Consider the following 15,386-nt stretch of genomic DNA (forward strand, 5'->3'; position numbering starts at 1 on the left):
TAGCACTACTAGAAAACTTGTCTTTTACGACGCGCAAATTACGGCGTGCATATCGTGTGCGCCGTAAAAGACGGTCATTTACGGCATGTTTTTTTGTGCGCCGTAAAAGACGTCCATTTTTTGTCTTTTACGGCGTGCTTTTCATGTGCGCCGTAAATGACATATTACATTTACGACATACTTTTTTTGTGCGCTGTAAAAGACTAATTTTTTATCTTTTACGGCGTGCTTTTCACGTGTGCCGTAAATGATGTGTTTCTTAACAATCCCGCTCAGCCATTTTTAGCTAAATTCTAATTTCCCACCAAACCTTTTTACTCTGACATTTTTTTTTTAAAAGATAAAAACTCAGGCCAAACCCGGATCTCTTCAGACTCTCCATCTCTCGTCTCGTTTCCTCTTCTTCTCTTCATCCTCGCTCGATGCCATCCCATCGATCTAAAGGCCGAAGCCAATAATCCTGTCATTAGGTGAGTGAATATGTCTCTCCCAAATTCAGTTGGGGTCTCTCTCTCTCTTCTTTGCTATGCGCGGCCCTTCGAGGCTTCCAACGCCAGACGTGTATGCATCAATTGCTTCTCTCTCCGTCCTCTCTCAGGTACTCCAGCCGCTATCTCTTTCTCTTTCTTTCTCTGTTTGTATTTACCTTATCTAATTTTTCAATCAAAAGCTTCAAACTTGGTGGTTTTTAGGGATTTTGAGGTTTTATCTCATCGCCGCTTCCCTATCTCTATCTCTGTGGTTCAGTTTTTGGATTAATTTTGTTGTATTTGTTTGGGTTTTAGGGGTTGAAGTAGTTTTTGCAATAGAGAAAGCTGCGGTGGAGATATGACTTCTGTTCGCTGACGGTGCTCTCGGGCCGTCTATCAAACTCAACTCGGGGCTGGTGAGTACCTTCCCTTTCGCTTTTGGTTTGGTTTGATTTCATAGGTTAGGGTTTCTGATTGGTCTATATGTTTAGTTATTTGGAGGTGGTCAAGCGTTTGGGGTCCTTAAGATATGTGATCGTACATCTGATTGATTTGTTACCATGTTTTTGTGGTAGGATTATTACATAGATGTTGATTATCAAGTGGGTGATGGCTTCTCTTTCAGTGGAGGTGTCTATTCTCTTTTCCACTACCTCTTTTATTTGCTAAATGGCCTTTCCAAGTTTTTCAGTACTAGTAACTGAGGAAGTGGGTAAGTTTTTGACAGGAAAGTATTCATATGGACCAAGCCCTTCTGATGAATGGTTCAAGCAGGGGAAGATAGTGAGTCCTATAAATTACCAATCTTTCTTTTTTTGTTTTTGTTTTTATAATCACCCATTTGAAAGGAAATTTAGACCCAATTTAATTTGTATGGATTCTATCCTATGGATCATATGGCTGTTTTTTTTTTTTTGTGTGATCATATTCTAGGTGCTTATATTTCTCTTGGTTCTGGTGAGAAGGTCCGATCTTGGACTTGCAATGGGTGCTGATTCTCAGGCAGCTGCTGATGTTTTTAGGTAAATTTGTACATTTAGCTTTAGAGGACTAGCGGTTGGCATGTTTGAAACAGTGTGGTTTATACTTTTATAGTATATGAGTCATGCAGACAATGAGTGTGGAATTTGCAGGGTTTACCAATTGTCTCACTCTACAATAATTTCACTTTTAAGAGAGTTATTGAAGTTGTTATTTTGGCTTTCCCCATCTGCTAATTTGTAGGTGGTCTTCTTTCTTATATTTAAGCAGGGGCCTACTGGTATTCAGTCTGCCAATTTGTAGGTTTCTTCCAGTTCATTAAGAAAAATGATTTCATTGTAGTTGTATTATTTACTCGATCTTGTCATTCATAAAGATTGTTTTAGTTTTTTACATAAAGTTCTGTATTCTATTTTGTTGAAGTTAATAATTTCATTGTGGAGACCCAAGTTTCAAAGATATATTATGATTTCTTATATATGATATTGTTTTTATATATTACTATTTTTAATTATGATTACTTTCCTTTCAGTCGTATAACTGAAGGATATTTTCTTTTATTCCAACTTCCTTAATATATTTGAAATTGTAAGAAAATTCTGCCCAATCCATTTTATTTGCTCATTCTATCGTTTCACTCTAAGTCAGACCCTTTCTTTCTTTAGAAGTACTTGGTAGATAATCAATTGGAATGGAAAAATTGGTTTAGCTTGAGATGGCATGGATTTTGATGGAGTTGGAAGAATCATATGTCATTTGCTGTTCTCTTTATGCAACAGCTCCTACTCTTCTTATTTTCACTCTCTGCGCGCAACTCCTCCTCGGTATTTGCCAATTCCTATCATTTCAGTCCATCACCATCTCTCCTCTTATCCACTACTCAAGGATTTATCTTGATCAGACGATTTAACTTCTTTCTTAATCTCTTCCTTTCCCAAAGTCTCTCTCTACTTGTTCATATCCTTCTCTCAAACTCTTCCCATCCAAAGGTATAGTTTCTCCTCTGCTCTGTTTATTGAATTGATTATGTCTTTCAATTTGAGTCTGAGTTCTTTGATTTACTTTTATGAATTTCCAGCTCTCATTGTTATCTGTTTACAAAGAATTTGATGCTTAGTCTTTGCTTCTTAGTTCTTTCTGGTTCTTAAACGGAGCCCTTGCATTCTTATAAAAGTTCCATGATTTAAATTGGTAAGTATTTCTTGTCTAGGCATAGTATTCCACTGAATACAGTCTTCTTTTTTCCAATGGATGTCTATTTTTGACTCATCTTTTTTACATCTGGTATAGGTCTTGCATCACCATTGTGACAAGGCCCGCCGGCTATGTGAGGCATTCGGTGCATAGGATTTTCCCCCCGTGTCACTTTATGAACGAAAAAAAAGAACCTTTCATGTCTTGAATGTTTGGAATCTGCCTTGTGTAGCTGATGTCAACTTTTTTATTTCTGTTATTTAGTTGCTGCCGTTAAACTTCTGTTGAGTTGCTTGTTGGTTCTTTTGAGGGTGATTTTTTGCTCTCCTGCAGATTTCAAAGTACATGTTGATTAATGCTTAGAGTATTTACATGGATTTTAAAGTACATGTTGATTAATGCTTAGAGTATGTTATTTCCTGGAGGTTATTTGCTTCCAATTTATTTTTACTAATTCGTCTGCTTTTTTATTTCAGAGCATTGTCAATCATGGGGTTGAAAAGCCAGCTATCCAGTGATGATGAACTTCTGGTTGTTCGTCTTTGGAAGGGTCTTCAATGCTATTGCTATAGTGATTCAAGATTTTGATCTAGGATGCTCTTTGTTAATCTAGAATGTTTTACATTTTAGGACGGTAATGATAAATTGTTGGTTTAATTAAGTTGTTTTTATACAATATTGTTGTTGGCATATTAATTCACATTTTGTAATGTGATATTGCAGTTTGTTATCTCGCTTTTCATCTCAATAAATTGTATAGATTTATATAGATTTTGATAGATTTATATAGATTTTGAAATGGTATCACAAAATTTACAGGAAAAAAAAATCGGTGCAAATATTACATGCTGTAAATATATCCTACAACCACATTTACGGCGTGCCTCAAATTACAATTACGGCGTGCCTCAAATTACAATTACGGCGTGCTTCTAACATCAATTACGGCGTGCTTTGTTATTTCAAAATGAAATAAAAAATCTCTAAACCCTTTTACGGCGTTCATTGTTGTCTTTCACGGCATGCTTTTGAGATCAATCACGGCATACTTTTGATATCAATTACGGCGCACATATTTGGTCATTTACGGCGCTCTTTGTATTTGAAAATCGAAATTAAGAATTTCTAAAACTCTTTCACGGCGCTCTTTTATGTCTTTCACGGCGTTCTGGTGAGGTCTTTTACGGCATTTCGGAAAAACGCCGTAAAAGAGTTTTGTCTTTTACGGCATGTCCATTTACGGCGCATTTTTGTGTGCCGTAAAATGTCTTTTACGGCGCTCTTTGCGGGCCGTAAAAGACCATTTTTCTGGTAGTGTAGGTCGGTTTCGGTTATTCTAGAAAAAAAAGGTCGGTTTCGGTTTTATTCAGCCCATCTCACCCTCGTGATCTTATCCTTGCCCTTACTACTAGGGCTAGGAGGCTTTCCAGATAAACCCTAACCGCTCTCATGCTGCTCCCAACCAAAAATCCTAACGCTGCTTTTGGCTTTTGACACCTCAAATGGCTTCCATTGACGACGTTACGGCCACCTTCGCTGCTTCTCTAGCCCTGCCGGGATAGGATGTGGTTGACATTTCTCACCTAGCCCGACCTCTGAGAACAAAGAAGGTTAATGCCTTGGACCTGCAACGCCATTTCAGGCGTGTCTGGGTGCTGGATGGTGGTTTCAAGGTGTAAAAGCGCAGACCGGATCGCTTTGTTTTCAACGTTGACGTGTGCAGGGACCGAAATAAGGTCCTCAAGGGTGGACCGTGGTACTTTCACAGATCTCCGGTTGTATTGCAGGCCTATGATGGCCTTGCCCCGCTGCAGACTGTGCAGATGGAATCCCTATTCTTTTGGAATCCCTATTCTTTTGGGTTCATAAGAGGACGATCCGGAATGTGGCTTCCATTGAGGGGTGGTGGAGCTAATTCCTTCTTCTTCTCTTTTTTTTTTTTTTTTTTTTTTTGTAAAGATGATCAAAGGATTTCACTCCTGCCCCATGGGTGACTCGAACCCATAACTTCGTACATAGGTAGTGGGTGCTCTAACCACTGAGCTAACACAACTTCGTCAAACAGTGGAAGCCTTTCTCTACGGTGGAGCTAATTCCTTGATTACCTCCTATCCCTTTCAACTATGTGGGTGGCATTTTTTGGTTTCAGCATTAATTTAGCTTTTATTTTATTTTTGAAAATTTATGAAAATAGATAAAGATTGAAAAACAAAAAAGAAAATAAATGGATAGTGGGTAGTTATTTTCAGTTTTATAGCTAATATCAATTTCACCCTCTCATGATGAAAATGTTGTTATTCTTCATATTAATAAACTATGGGCATTACAGGTACTTCAAAAATTTAACTATTCTCTACAGAATTTGCTTAATTAATAAAGATTTTTAGCACAGTCCACCAGTCCACCACTAAAGAAATAATCCTCTATTTCATAAACAAATAAATAAATCCTTTGAAAAGAAGAAGTTGCTGTTCTCTATCTTATTATCAGTGAGAGAAATTTTCTTGGTATCACGTACACTCGAGTGCCCAGAATCATAATTAAGAAAGTAGTTTAGTTCTTCTTTCCCAGTCCCAAACTATGATTGGTTTATCAAACAACCCGATACAAGGAGGTTGCCACTAGAGTTAAAGTCCAATGCATTTACACTAGCATTATACCCATCCAGCTCCTGATAAAGACCTAATCGGTTTACAATAATCATCACCTATACTGAAGTGATCAATAATCATTATCGGGAGCGCACATCTATCTAATGTTAAGCAGTGGCAACCGCTTGGCACCCACTTCTATGTAATTAGTAATTACAGAGTACTGATATTGTTCTCATTTAACCACATTTGGTTACAACGGGTGTAGCTTTTACAAAATACATCCGTCTTTAATCATTCGCGGGACTTCATCTTGAATAATATGTCTCAGTTTCTTTCTCACTCTTAATATTTGTTAAAGTCTTTTGCCGATAGTCTTTTATCAATGTTAGGTATATAAGAGAGACGCTGATCTTTTTTTTCCACTTCTCTAATTAAAGCGATCATAAAATCTAATTAAAATGCGTTCTCCATCATTGTTGTTTGACTTGTACACCTAGGGATGGAGCCAACTTAGCCTCGATCTGGTGCCGCCTCACCCCCTGAACTTAATATTGATAGGTTTATATATATAAGCACATAGATTATATTAATATCTATATATGTACCCCTTGTGTCCATGGGTTGGAATGTAAAGTCTTCATTATTGTATTAGATCGATGTGCGCTCCCGATTATGATTATTGATCACTTCATTATAGGTGAGGCTAGGTGAAGTCTTGGAGGATGGTCGAGTTCATACAAGAACTTGGGGAGGTACCAACGTTGTGTTTACAAGCTCGCTGTCGAGCCTGGGAATCCCTGCAAACTCTACAGATGTGGTGAGGATGGCTTCATTCGAGAGGTACGTATGTATGTAACGGTTCCTGAAATGCTTACATGCAGCTGTGAAGGGCAAGTTTTATGTTCGACTACTAAAAAAATGTCCTACTAAGTAATGTGGGGGTTGGAATATATACGGGGTTCGTGCTTGCTTGGTCTCAAAACTTGTCACTGACGAGGAGAAGGCTGTAGATCAGCCCACTGTTATTTCACTTGCCTAATCTGTTTTTCTTTGTTTTTTGCGGAAGCTAAATTTAAAATATTTCTCTTCGCAGTTTGATATGTGAAGCGGTTGTGCTAGAGATCTACTTCACTCCTCCTGACTGTCAAAAGGAAAATACAACCCGCCAGAAATAGAGTTGAGTTTGTGATGCGGGAAGCGTGAACACGATAGTAAGAGACTCCGTCAAGCGTCGAAAGCCATATGAGATGAGCTAGAATCTACTAACAATTACGGACACAGCCGTAAGAAACATAGAGAAACTTCTCTAATATTTGGTTTTCTTATATAGGGCACATAGCATAAACCTAATGCAACTAGAAAACAAAAAGAACAATTTATTATAGACTAAAAATAGGAAACCTAATTACACCTCATTAAATAAAAATCGGAAATAGAATCCTAGATACTAAAGAATATTACGCAAATATGTAATTGGAATCCCAACCAATTCAAGATTTTGCTCGAAAATCCCAATATATCCAAAAGAGTAATTTATGATTAATTTCATCATTAAGAAGCTTATTTGAATACCAATTTCCAATATTCAAATAATTCCTCTTAATGTAGAGACGCTTCTTTCTTTTCGAGATTCTTTGTTGAAATTGGCTGAAATCTCGTCCTACATCAGTTTGTAATTGATCCGGGGAATCCAAAATTTACTTTTGCACCGGAGGTACTGATGCATATGCACGTGTCTATGACTGTTTGGCTCCAATTTTGTTGCAGCTGGTCAACAGTCTCTTTTCTGCGCGGGCGTGCCAGCACCGTTCGGGTGCGGTCGTCGGGGGTGTCCCTTGACCTGACTTCTTTCAAGCAATTGTAGACGAGGAGAGCACCAACCTCGTCGCGGGATTCTTTGTGCCTCGTGGTGAGGACTTTGCTGAAGTTTCTTCTTGTTAACACAATCGATACTCAATATTGTAGATCGAGCAGAGCGACATGACCGGGAAATGTTGAGATCTTGCTAAAGCGTGACTTTAGTTTGGCTGGGTTGCTAGGGCATTACCCTTGCTTGGCTGGTTCTATAACCGTTGTGGTCGCGGCACTACCGTCGGCTCCCGAGGAGACTAGGACCGAAGCACGTTGACAGAGGGTTTGGTGGCACTGAAAGTCGGCTTCTGAGAAGACTAGGACTAGGAGTGTGATCACCGGTAAGAGAAAGAGAAGGAAAGGAGTTGCTCTTAGAGAGGTTGCTCTAGAGAGAACTTAGATCATCTTAGAGATGTTTTGATGTTGTGTTGTGAATGTGTGTTTTAGAATGAGAGGAGAAGGTGTTTATATAGGGAAGAAAAAGAAGAGTGAAATGATGAGTGGAAGAAAAATAATGAAAGTAGATCTAAGTTCACTTGTAAAATATGGAAAAGATAGAGAAAAGATGAAATGAAAGCAAAGCATGAAGGTGCAGCAACATGGAAGTGGTGATGATCTATTAAAGTGATTGTAGAAGAAAAATATATCCAAGGAAAAAGAGAAAAGCATCTAGCTTTCTTCATGTGGGTAGGAAACATGAACATGTGAATATTGAGCTGGTTTTAGGTCAGTTTCTGCCCCTTTATTCCTTTAATTATTTCTCCAACAAAACTTCATTATATGCCTTCGAATTCTTCATATGAAATGTTCCACTATGAGTGTAGATCATCCTGACAAATTTTAAGATTTTTATTCCATGTGGTTGGGCCGAAAATGCTGCTGGACCTCTTACAGGTCCAGTTTTCCAGTTTTGCTTCTGTAGAAAATTGGGCTGATTGTTTGAAGGCCTTCCACTCAGAAAAAGCTCTTGCACTCTTCATAAGAAATGATCCTTGGGCTGTCTAGAATGGATCTGGAAAGTTTCAGCACATTTAGATTTCATTTGGTTAGTCTGCCGCCCCTCCTTCCTTGTTTAGCTCGGTTTCTCCTAGCCGAAGTAGGAAAATGTGCTAAAGTTAACTTTTCATGCTTCCATGCTTCCATAGTAGGCTTTATTTAGCCTCTAAATATATATTTCGAGCTTGTCGACAATATATAGCTTGAGCCACTGACATTGGCTCAATTTCTCCAACACATGCCTTGTCAGGCCAAAATGTTCATTTTGGGTCCAAACAATGACATCCGAAAATTACAGCAAGGAGATGCATCGATAGTTTAGATAAACCTGTGGACATATTTTGCCCTGATCACCTGATTGAGACGAGCCACATCTGGGTGACTGGGTTGGCTTACTCGAACTAAATGAACTACTTGTGAATTACAGTGAGGATCTCATATATTTGTTCCAGTAGAATAGAGGTGGCAAACAGGCTACTAAGCACGAGCACGGCACGGGCCCGGCACGCTTAAAAGCGACCCGGCACGGCCCAAGCCCGTTAGTGGCCCGGCACGACCCGAGCACGTTAAAATAACGAGTCGGGCTGGGCCTAAGAATATTGGCCCATTGGCCCGGCCCGGCCCGAGCCCGTAATGGGCCTGGCACGGCCCGAGCACGATATATTGTGGGCCGGCCCGTTACAAACACAAAAGTTTGCCACCTCTACAGTAGAATATGGGATTTGGAAGTGCCTCGTCATCTTCTACCCTAGCTGAAGACAATGACAAGCCACTAGTTTTTTTCGGACATAGAAATGACTTATTTACGAGAGGAGTGAGCTTTTATGGCCCAAATGATGAATATGCCATGAGTGGGAGTGAGTGTGACCATATATTTATATGGAAGTAGAGATGGCAAAAATCCCCAGCGGGGCAGAGCTCCATTGGATACCAGCCCCTAATGGGGGGAGAATTCGGGGACAAATGAGGAATGGGGATGGGGATCCCCAATCCCCGCTATCTAAGATTGGGGATGGGACGGGGATGGTATTGTGATCTCCATCCCCAAACCCGCCCCAATAATATATACATATATTTAACTTATATATTTTTTTAATTTATTGTTTATAATATAAATCGCAAATATATACATTTATTACTTTACTTTAATATCTACATTTTTATTTTAATGATATTTTGATTTTTGCACTCACTGAATTATGATTTATGAATTTAATCATATTTTAAATTTATTTGTTGTAGATTTTGATTTTAAAAAAGGCAATATGAGAAAAAATTATTTTATTTATTAAATTCTTATTAGGGATTTGGGGCTGGTTTGGAGGCTGAGCATCTCCAACAGTAAAAGCTATTTTTTTAGCTAAATCATCTAAAAGTTAAATTTAGGTAGTAAATTTCCAGCTTTTCCTCAAGCAGTCTTAGCTAAACTAAAAAAATAGAACGTGGAGTGTTTAGCTCTTTGTTATTTTCTCTCTCTTCCCTAGCTAAATTCAGCTAGAGATTTTAGCAAAAGCCAAATTTGACTTTCATATAGCTATTCTGCTGGAGTGCTAAAATATCTCAAATTAGCCAAATTTTTAACTTTTTGTTGAAATAGCTAGTCTGTTGGAGATGCCCCAGTGGGGATGAGGACGGGGAATCCCCAATATATTTTTATTGGGGATTGGAGCGGGTAGAGAATAACCCCGAGGATGAGGATGGTATCCCTAACCCGCCCCATTGCCATCCCTATATGGAAGAAGAATGGAGCTAAATTCGTTCGTGTTATGAAGGCTGAAACAACTCAAGTCAAGCCTCATCCGCATTTGCTGATTATTGCCAACTTGTGGAATAGAAATGAATGTAAAGCTCTACAGTCCTATGACAAATGATGATCATCGACTGCCTTACAACATAGAAAAGGTTTGTTTGTTTGTTTCTGTTTTTCCCTGAACGCATTGTTTCTAATTGTTGCTTTCATGCTTCATATTATCGGACAATGGGAGATGCATGTTGCCCCTTCCCTCGAACGGGATATTGACTCTGAATGATTGTGCTTTCCGCATGTATGTTTTTCAATAAAGGATTAATTCCCTATTGTTTGCCTACTTAATGAGATAAACCGAGGTAAAGATCATCTAATTTTGGTCTGCAGCTATTGCAGATTATGCAAGTGTTATATATACTTGCAAAGGTGGGAAATTTCAGCATCCATTAGCGATACTATGAAAATGGAGATTGAGGAAAAAATCCCAAGGACTGTATCATTACTTTCTTCTGTATCCATCCTAGACATTTTTGCCACTGGGATGGCGCGCTTATGAAGCAAGTCATTTTGCTGTAATTTTATGGCTTATTTTACTCTAGACAACAATTGTCACCACCACTGGGATATGCCATTTCTTGAGGTCTAAAATTCCAAGGATTGTAATCAGGGGTTTAGGCTCAATGTCCCCCCCTTGTATTCGACGGTTTCATTAATCAAGGCTTGAGGGCAGCCGCACCAGCCCTTTATTCAAAAAAAAAAAAAAAATCCCAATGATTGTAACATTACATTAATCGTTTCCTTTTCATTGTATCCTTGACAACAGTAATGTCTGCATAAACTGGATGACTGAGCATCATTTCTTTTTTATGAATATAATTTTAGTGTTGCAGACTGTGATTCAGTGAATATTTATTCTTGGTGGGATTAGTTGCGAGGATATTGCCCTGAGTTTTGAAGCTGTGTGCCGTTCATTTTACTGATCACCAACAGAAGAGTTTGCCTCCTTCCTCTACAAGATTTGCGAATAAGGAAATATATATAGGCATTGTCGTTCCAGAATATGTTTAATGACAGACTTGCCTGTTAAAAATTGTTTCCTTCATGCTTCCTTGTGTTTCGTGATTGGACAACAGTTTAAGGACTCTAGCCTAGAAGGTTTATGTCTCCCTGTAGTTTGCTTGTTTAATGAAAAGATGTAAGGTATATATAGATGATATTTCTTTTTGGTTTGCAGCAATGTCGACAGATTCTGCTATCTACTAAATCAAGACTTACTTACAACAAATAGAGGATGGAGAACAGTGTAGAGGGTATAGATAACAAGAAGAAAATACAGGATTGCTGCAATGAAGCCAGCAACAAGAGCAGCAGTGACATGCTTGCAGAACTTTGGGACTTGTCCACAAATCGGAAGCCAACCAGCGTGCGTGTTTCCTTTCTTCCCCACATATGCTATTGCCAAGGCCGATGACACACTTGAAGCAAGTAACACCGCTACAACCTGCACAAGTACAAATTAAATAAAACTAATAGACAACGAGTCAAGATGAAATTTCAGATGTGGGATTTTTGTTCTCTGCACTTTACCACGTCGAGGATGATAACCAAGCGCCAAAGCGAGCCCTTGGAAGCAAGAAACATAATGACAAGGTTGTACGCGCAGGCAATTGCTTCCACAACCACAAAGTACCTATAACATATATGGTATGATAAGAACACAATTAGGATGGAGATTATGAATAGCACGGCTATAACTGCGAAAAGGGTTACAGAAAAGCTAGCTATACACTCACTTGAAAGCTGGTGAGTTGCTGAATTTGGCCTTGAACGTTAAGTTCAAGACATTTGTAGAGTCATGGCTTGTAACCATTACAATGGTGGCAACCAGAGTTGCAGCCAAGGCTAGTAGCCTGAGCAGAAAGGTGAAGATCCTCCAGCTGGTGATCATTGTTACAAGTCAAATGAAGCAGTGTGAAGCAAATGCTTCAGCTTATAAAGATGGTTGTGTTAGGAAGCAAGATAGGGGTTGGGGCATTTGTTTTCTTTGTGTTTCAAACACAATAATGGTTTGGTTACCTATAAAGTGCAGGAAGACCAATTATCTATGCTTTCTGGCAGGATCGATCTATGAGATTATGACACCAAAACGAGCTTAGCTAGCTAGTTAAAACAAATTTACAAAGAAAATGGGTCCAAGCTATCTGCAGATTTAACCACGTGGCCGGGTTTAAGGCTTGAATTAAACGGCTTCTGATTGAAGTTGGATATTCTGGAAAGTTGGAACTGGTAGGAAGTAGCTACATACAAATAAGCCAATCACCTAAATACAAATTGAGTAAGCATGTGGTATTCATGATGACTATGATCCATCCATATTTTGTGATGGCATGCATGTATGCCACATGATCATCGTTCCTATAGAGTCCATGTCATGTGAAAAACTGAAAATGTCCAAGTTCTTTGTGTGTACGTTTTGCTTGATGCCCTCAGATTGGGCTTCCAGCCCAAAACAAACATGCTTACTATTAAGGCCCTAACCAAGCCCATGGCCCAAAATAAAATCTATTTATAGAGACAATAACACACTTACACATTTCACCATACAGACTGTTATGTCCTAAATATCTCATACTTGGTGATATATGTTTTACGGTTTCACCACTTAAAGCTCAAACTCAAAGAAAACCTAGTAAAAGATGTTGTTATTTTTAGTTTGAAAATTAAAGTTTCTTGAATCCTAATGTTTCATATTCTAGGTAGTAATGAAATAAAAATGAGTTACTTTTGTTATGCAAATGGTACTTAGTCAAGATGTATCTATGAAATTAAATCCCTCTCTCTAATTTTTGGATTTTGAAGTTTGCGAGCAAATTGAGTAAACACCAATTGCCACTATCATATCACAAGCAATATCAGTTTTCAAACTCCTCCAACTTGTAAACAAGTTTAAAATCTAACTATGAAACTATAAACTAGGGGTGGGTTCGGTTTGATTCGGTTCGGTTTTAGGCCAAAACCGAGAACCGAACCGAACTAGACTTCGGTTCGGTTCGGTTCGGTTTTATATTTTTCAAACTTCAACACCGAAAACCGAACCGGACCATTCGGTTCGGTTCGGTCCGGTCCAGTTCGGTTTTTTTTTTAAATAAAAAATTATTTAATCAAACGGTCCTGTTCAGTTTTTTTTTAAATAAAAACTATTTAATCAATTTTTTTTTAAGGCCTGTTTGATGTTCAAGGCCCTTTCAATTTTAGCTTGCATTTTAGGATCCTTGCTCACCAATATACTTACAAAAATTACATTAGAAACTAGGAAATTAGAAATCAAGGCCATTGGAGCCTTCTCAATATGGCCATTGGAGCCTTTTCAATATGGAACAAATCAAGGCCATTGGAGCCATTTCAATATGGAAAGAAAAAAGAAAAAAAGCTAAAAACATTATCTAGAAATATATCCTCTAAACAGCTGGAAAGTTTTGATAATTGGTTCTTGTTGCCTGCAAAGTGAAACGAAAATGCTTCAGCCCAAATACATTAGACGAAAAAGAAGATACTGACATGCTTTAAGAGCTATAACAGTTTCGTACAAGATGGCTTATGAAGATTAAACAAAAAGGGCAACTCTTTCTACGTTTCTATCAAAACCCAGAACTTACTTTTTAAAAATAAAATAAGGTGAAGCAAAGTCAAGGGTAGCAACTTTAATAGCAGACCAGATGCACATTGTCAACAGTTACTCTGATTAATGCCCCTCTCAGTCACAAAAACAACTCAAACCCAACAATATGAACACAAATCTGCTCCCCAGAAGGTCAGTTTTATTTTTTATTAATTGTGTGAACATGCAAGAACATACCTCTAAAGCAAACACAGCATCAAAACTCCTATGCAGCTCTGCTCCTCTACTAGTTTTTCTTTGCATGATAAAAAAACACAAGGCTTGAGTTTAAGAAAAGAAAAAGTACCGGAACTAGGAATACTTACTAAATGATAGCAATCATAAATACAATTACTAACTCAGGTTTAAAAGACAATAACCTGGAAAAAAAAATGTGATTGCATTTTACATACTAGCTCTTAGTAATTAGACAAATTTATTAATATAATATGAAGTATGCTCCCGCATCATGAAGTAATTGCAGAAGCAAACCACTCATATTGTTACTTAATGTGGATCAAGATGTCCAGGACATAGGGGTTGGCAATGAACTTATGGTGATGGCAAAAAGATGAGTATGCACAATCAAATAGCAAAACTACACGCCAATTCCAAATATATACAAGAAAGCCAAAACAATGTAAAATATCTGAAAAACTTCACTCTGCCCCCACAAAAACCAGTGTGTTTAACTTACTTACATGTGGTCAAAGACAAGCAACATGAGATCAGAGCTCGTGAAGAATGCCTTAAAAGTTTTGATAATACGGTACATCAATCTCATTCTCTTGCTGGGTACAGAAATTGATCCCCTTTGCACATGAACTCCACAGGCTGAAAAGCATCATAAATGAATTCTCAATCTGAACAAGAATAATAAAACAAATAGTCGATTAATCCTATACCACAATAGAGCTGACCTTCAAGTGAGCAAGTGAGTGAAAATATTACCTTGAAGTTCGATTGTTTTAGAAAAACCCCACTGCAGTATGAACTCTTAACCTCCTCCTCAAAACCAAACAAACATGTACAATATCTAGATTCATTGGTTTGCATGGAGTAGATATATTCTACTGGAGTACTGGGCATCAAGACCTAAATATAAAACAAAAGAAAATGAATCATTTTGAACATAAGCTCAGAGTCACAGAAGAAAAACCCCAAAATTATCAGATTCAGTATACTAGACTGTGGATCTGTTAATCAACATAAATGAACACTCATCACAGAAAATAAAATCAAACCTGCAGAGCCACTAAACATTGTGCAAGGTCCCAGGCTTCGTAACTCAAATACCATGACATCACCCATCGATTTCATTTCCTCTAATCACATCAAACATACAAAAACAATCAGTGACGAATAAACCCAAAGCAGATCTAAACATTGAATGATCAGAACCGAGATTGAAAAGATGAAAAGATGGAAAGAATCTGAGATAAGGAGTAAGACGTACAGATCGGTACTTCGGCAAGCAGTAGGAACAGACGGGCTGAAGCGAGGTCATGACGTCGTAGAGATCGGAGCAACGCAGCGGTGGCCATGGCTGCTTAGAACGGTAAAGAGAACGATGGAAGGGAGAACGACAAGAATGAGATGTTGATCGGTGTGCGAGAGATCTGATCGGTGTGCGAGTCATGTGAGAAAGAAAGAGGCTGAAGAAGTGAAGAGACCCGAGCTAAAGAGAAGTTCTCGGGAGAGACGGACTGAAAACTTGACCGAGGGAATGAGGGATTGAGTTGAGTATTTATACGGCGGCCATTAGGGTTTTAGAATTATAACCAAAACGACGTCGTTTTTGCTTAATTCGGTTCGGTTCGGTTTTGAACGGTTTTTGACCCCTAAAAACCGAAAACCGAACCGAACCGGTTCGGTTCAGTTCGGTTTTTCCCATT

The 15,386-nt window shown here is 38.4% G+C and overlaps 2 protein-coding genes, 1 long non-coding RNA gene and 1 pseudogene across 17 annotated transcripts; 2 read left to right on the top strand and 2 right to left on the bottom strand.

Moving 5' to 3' along the window:
- Window positions 1-16: 16 nt before the first annotated feature.
- LOC133729621 (uncharacterized) lies at window positions 17-3,414 on the top strand. 13 transcript variants are annotated; one of them, XR_009856437.1, is made up of 5 exons: window positions 17-598; window positions 786-886; window positions 1,046-1,253; window positions 1,436-1,492; window positions 3,122-3,414. XR_009856437.1 is itself a non-coding variant. In XM_062157178.1 (5 exons), the coding sequence occupies exons 3-5, from the start codon at window positions 1,140-1,142 to the stop codon at window positions 3,231-3,233; spliced, it is 315 nt and encodes a 104-aa protein (XP_062013162.1). In that variant the 5' UTR covers window positions 17-598; window positions 786-886; window positions 1,046-1,139; the 3' UTR covers window positions 3,234-3,414. The 13 variants fall into 13 exon arrangements, 1 of the variants encoding a protein (XP_062013162.1); XR_009856433.1 differs by lacking the exon at window positions 3,122-3,414 and adding exons at window positions 2,583-2,642; window positions 2,742-3,108 and having other exon boundaries at window positions 1,046-1,492; XR_009856432.1 differs by lacking the exon at window positions 3,122-3,414 and adding an exon at window positions 2,583-3,108 and having other exon boundaries at window positions 1,404-1,492.
- Window positions 3,415-5,855: 2,441 nt separating this feature from the next.
- LOC133731370 (uncharacterized) lies at window positions 5,856-9,991 on the top strand (annotated as a pseudogene).
- Window positions 9,992-10,775: 784 nt separating this feature from the next.
- On the bottom strand, window positions 10,776-11,865 carry LOC133733718 (CASP-like protein 1C2). Its single transcript, XM_062161363.1, has 3 exons — window positions 11,627-11,865; window positions 11,421-11,523; window positions 10,776-11,334 (listed from the first exon to the last, which is right to left on the bottom strand). The coding sequence occupies exons 1-3, from the start codon at window positions 11,779-11,781 to the stop codon at window positions 11,098-11,100; spliced, it is 495 nt and encodes a 164-aa protein (XP_062017347.1). The 5' UTR covers window positions 11,782-11,865; the 3' UTR covers window positions 10,776-11,097.
- A 1,341-nt stretch (window positions 11,866-13,206) lies between these two features.
- LOC133733489 (uncharacterized) lies at window positions 13,207-15,310 on the bottom strand. Of its 3 annotated transcripts, none has more exons than XR_009857735.1 (6): window positions 14,948-15,310; window positions 14,736-14,816; window positions 14,443-14,586; window positions 14,193-14,354; window positions 13,690-13,747; window positions 13,207-13,330 (listed from the first exon to the last, which is right to left on the bottom strand). It is a non-coding gene; the product is annotated as an uncharacterized LOC133733489 (long non-coding RNA). The 3 variants fall into 3 exon arrangements; XR_009857734.1 differs by having other exon boundaries at window positions 14,193-14,325; window positions 14,948-15,305; XR_009857736.1 differs by lacking the exon at window positions 13,690-13,747 and having other exon boundaries at window positions 14,193-14,325; window positions 14,948-15,303.
- Between the last annotated feature and the right edge of the window lie 76 nt (window positions 15,311-15,386).

The sequence above is a fragment of the Rosa rugosa genome, chromosome 2 (assembly GCF_958449725.1).
Source record: "Rosa rugosa chromosome 2, drRosRugo1.1, whole genome shotgun sequence".
NCBI classification, from domain to species: domain Eukaryota; kingdom Viridiplantae; phylum Streptophyta; class Magnoliopsida; order Rosales; family Rosaceae; genus Rosa; species Rosa rugosa.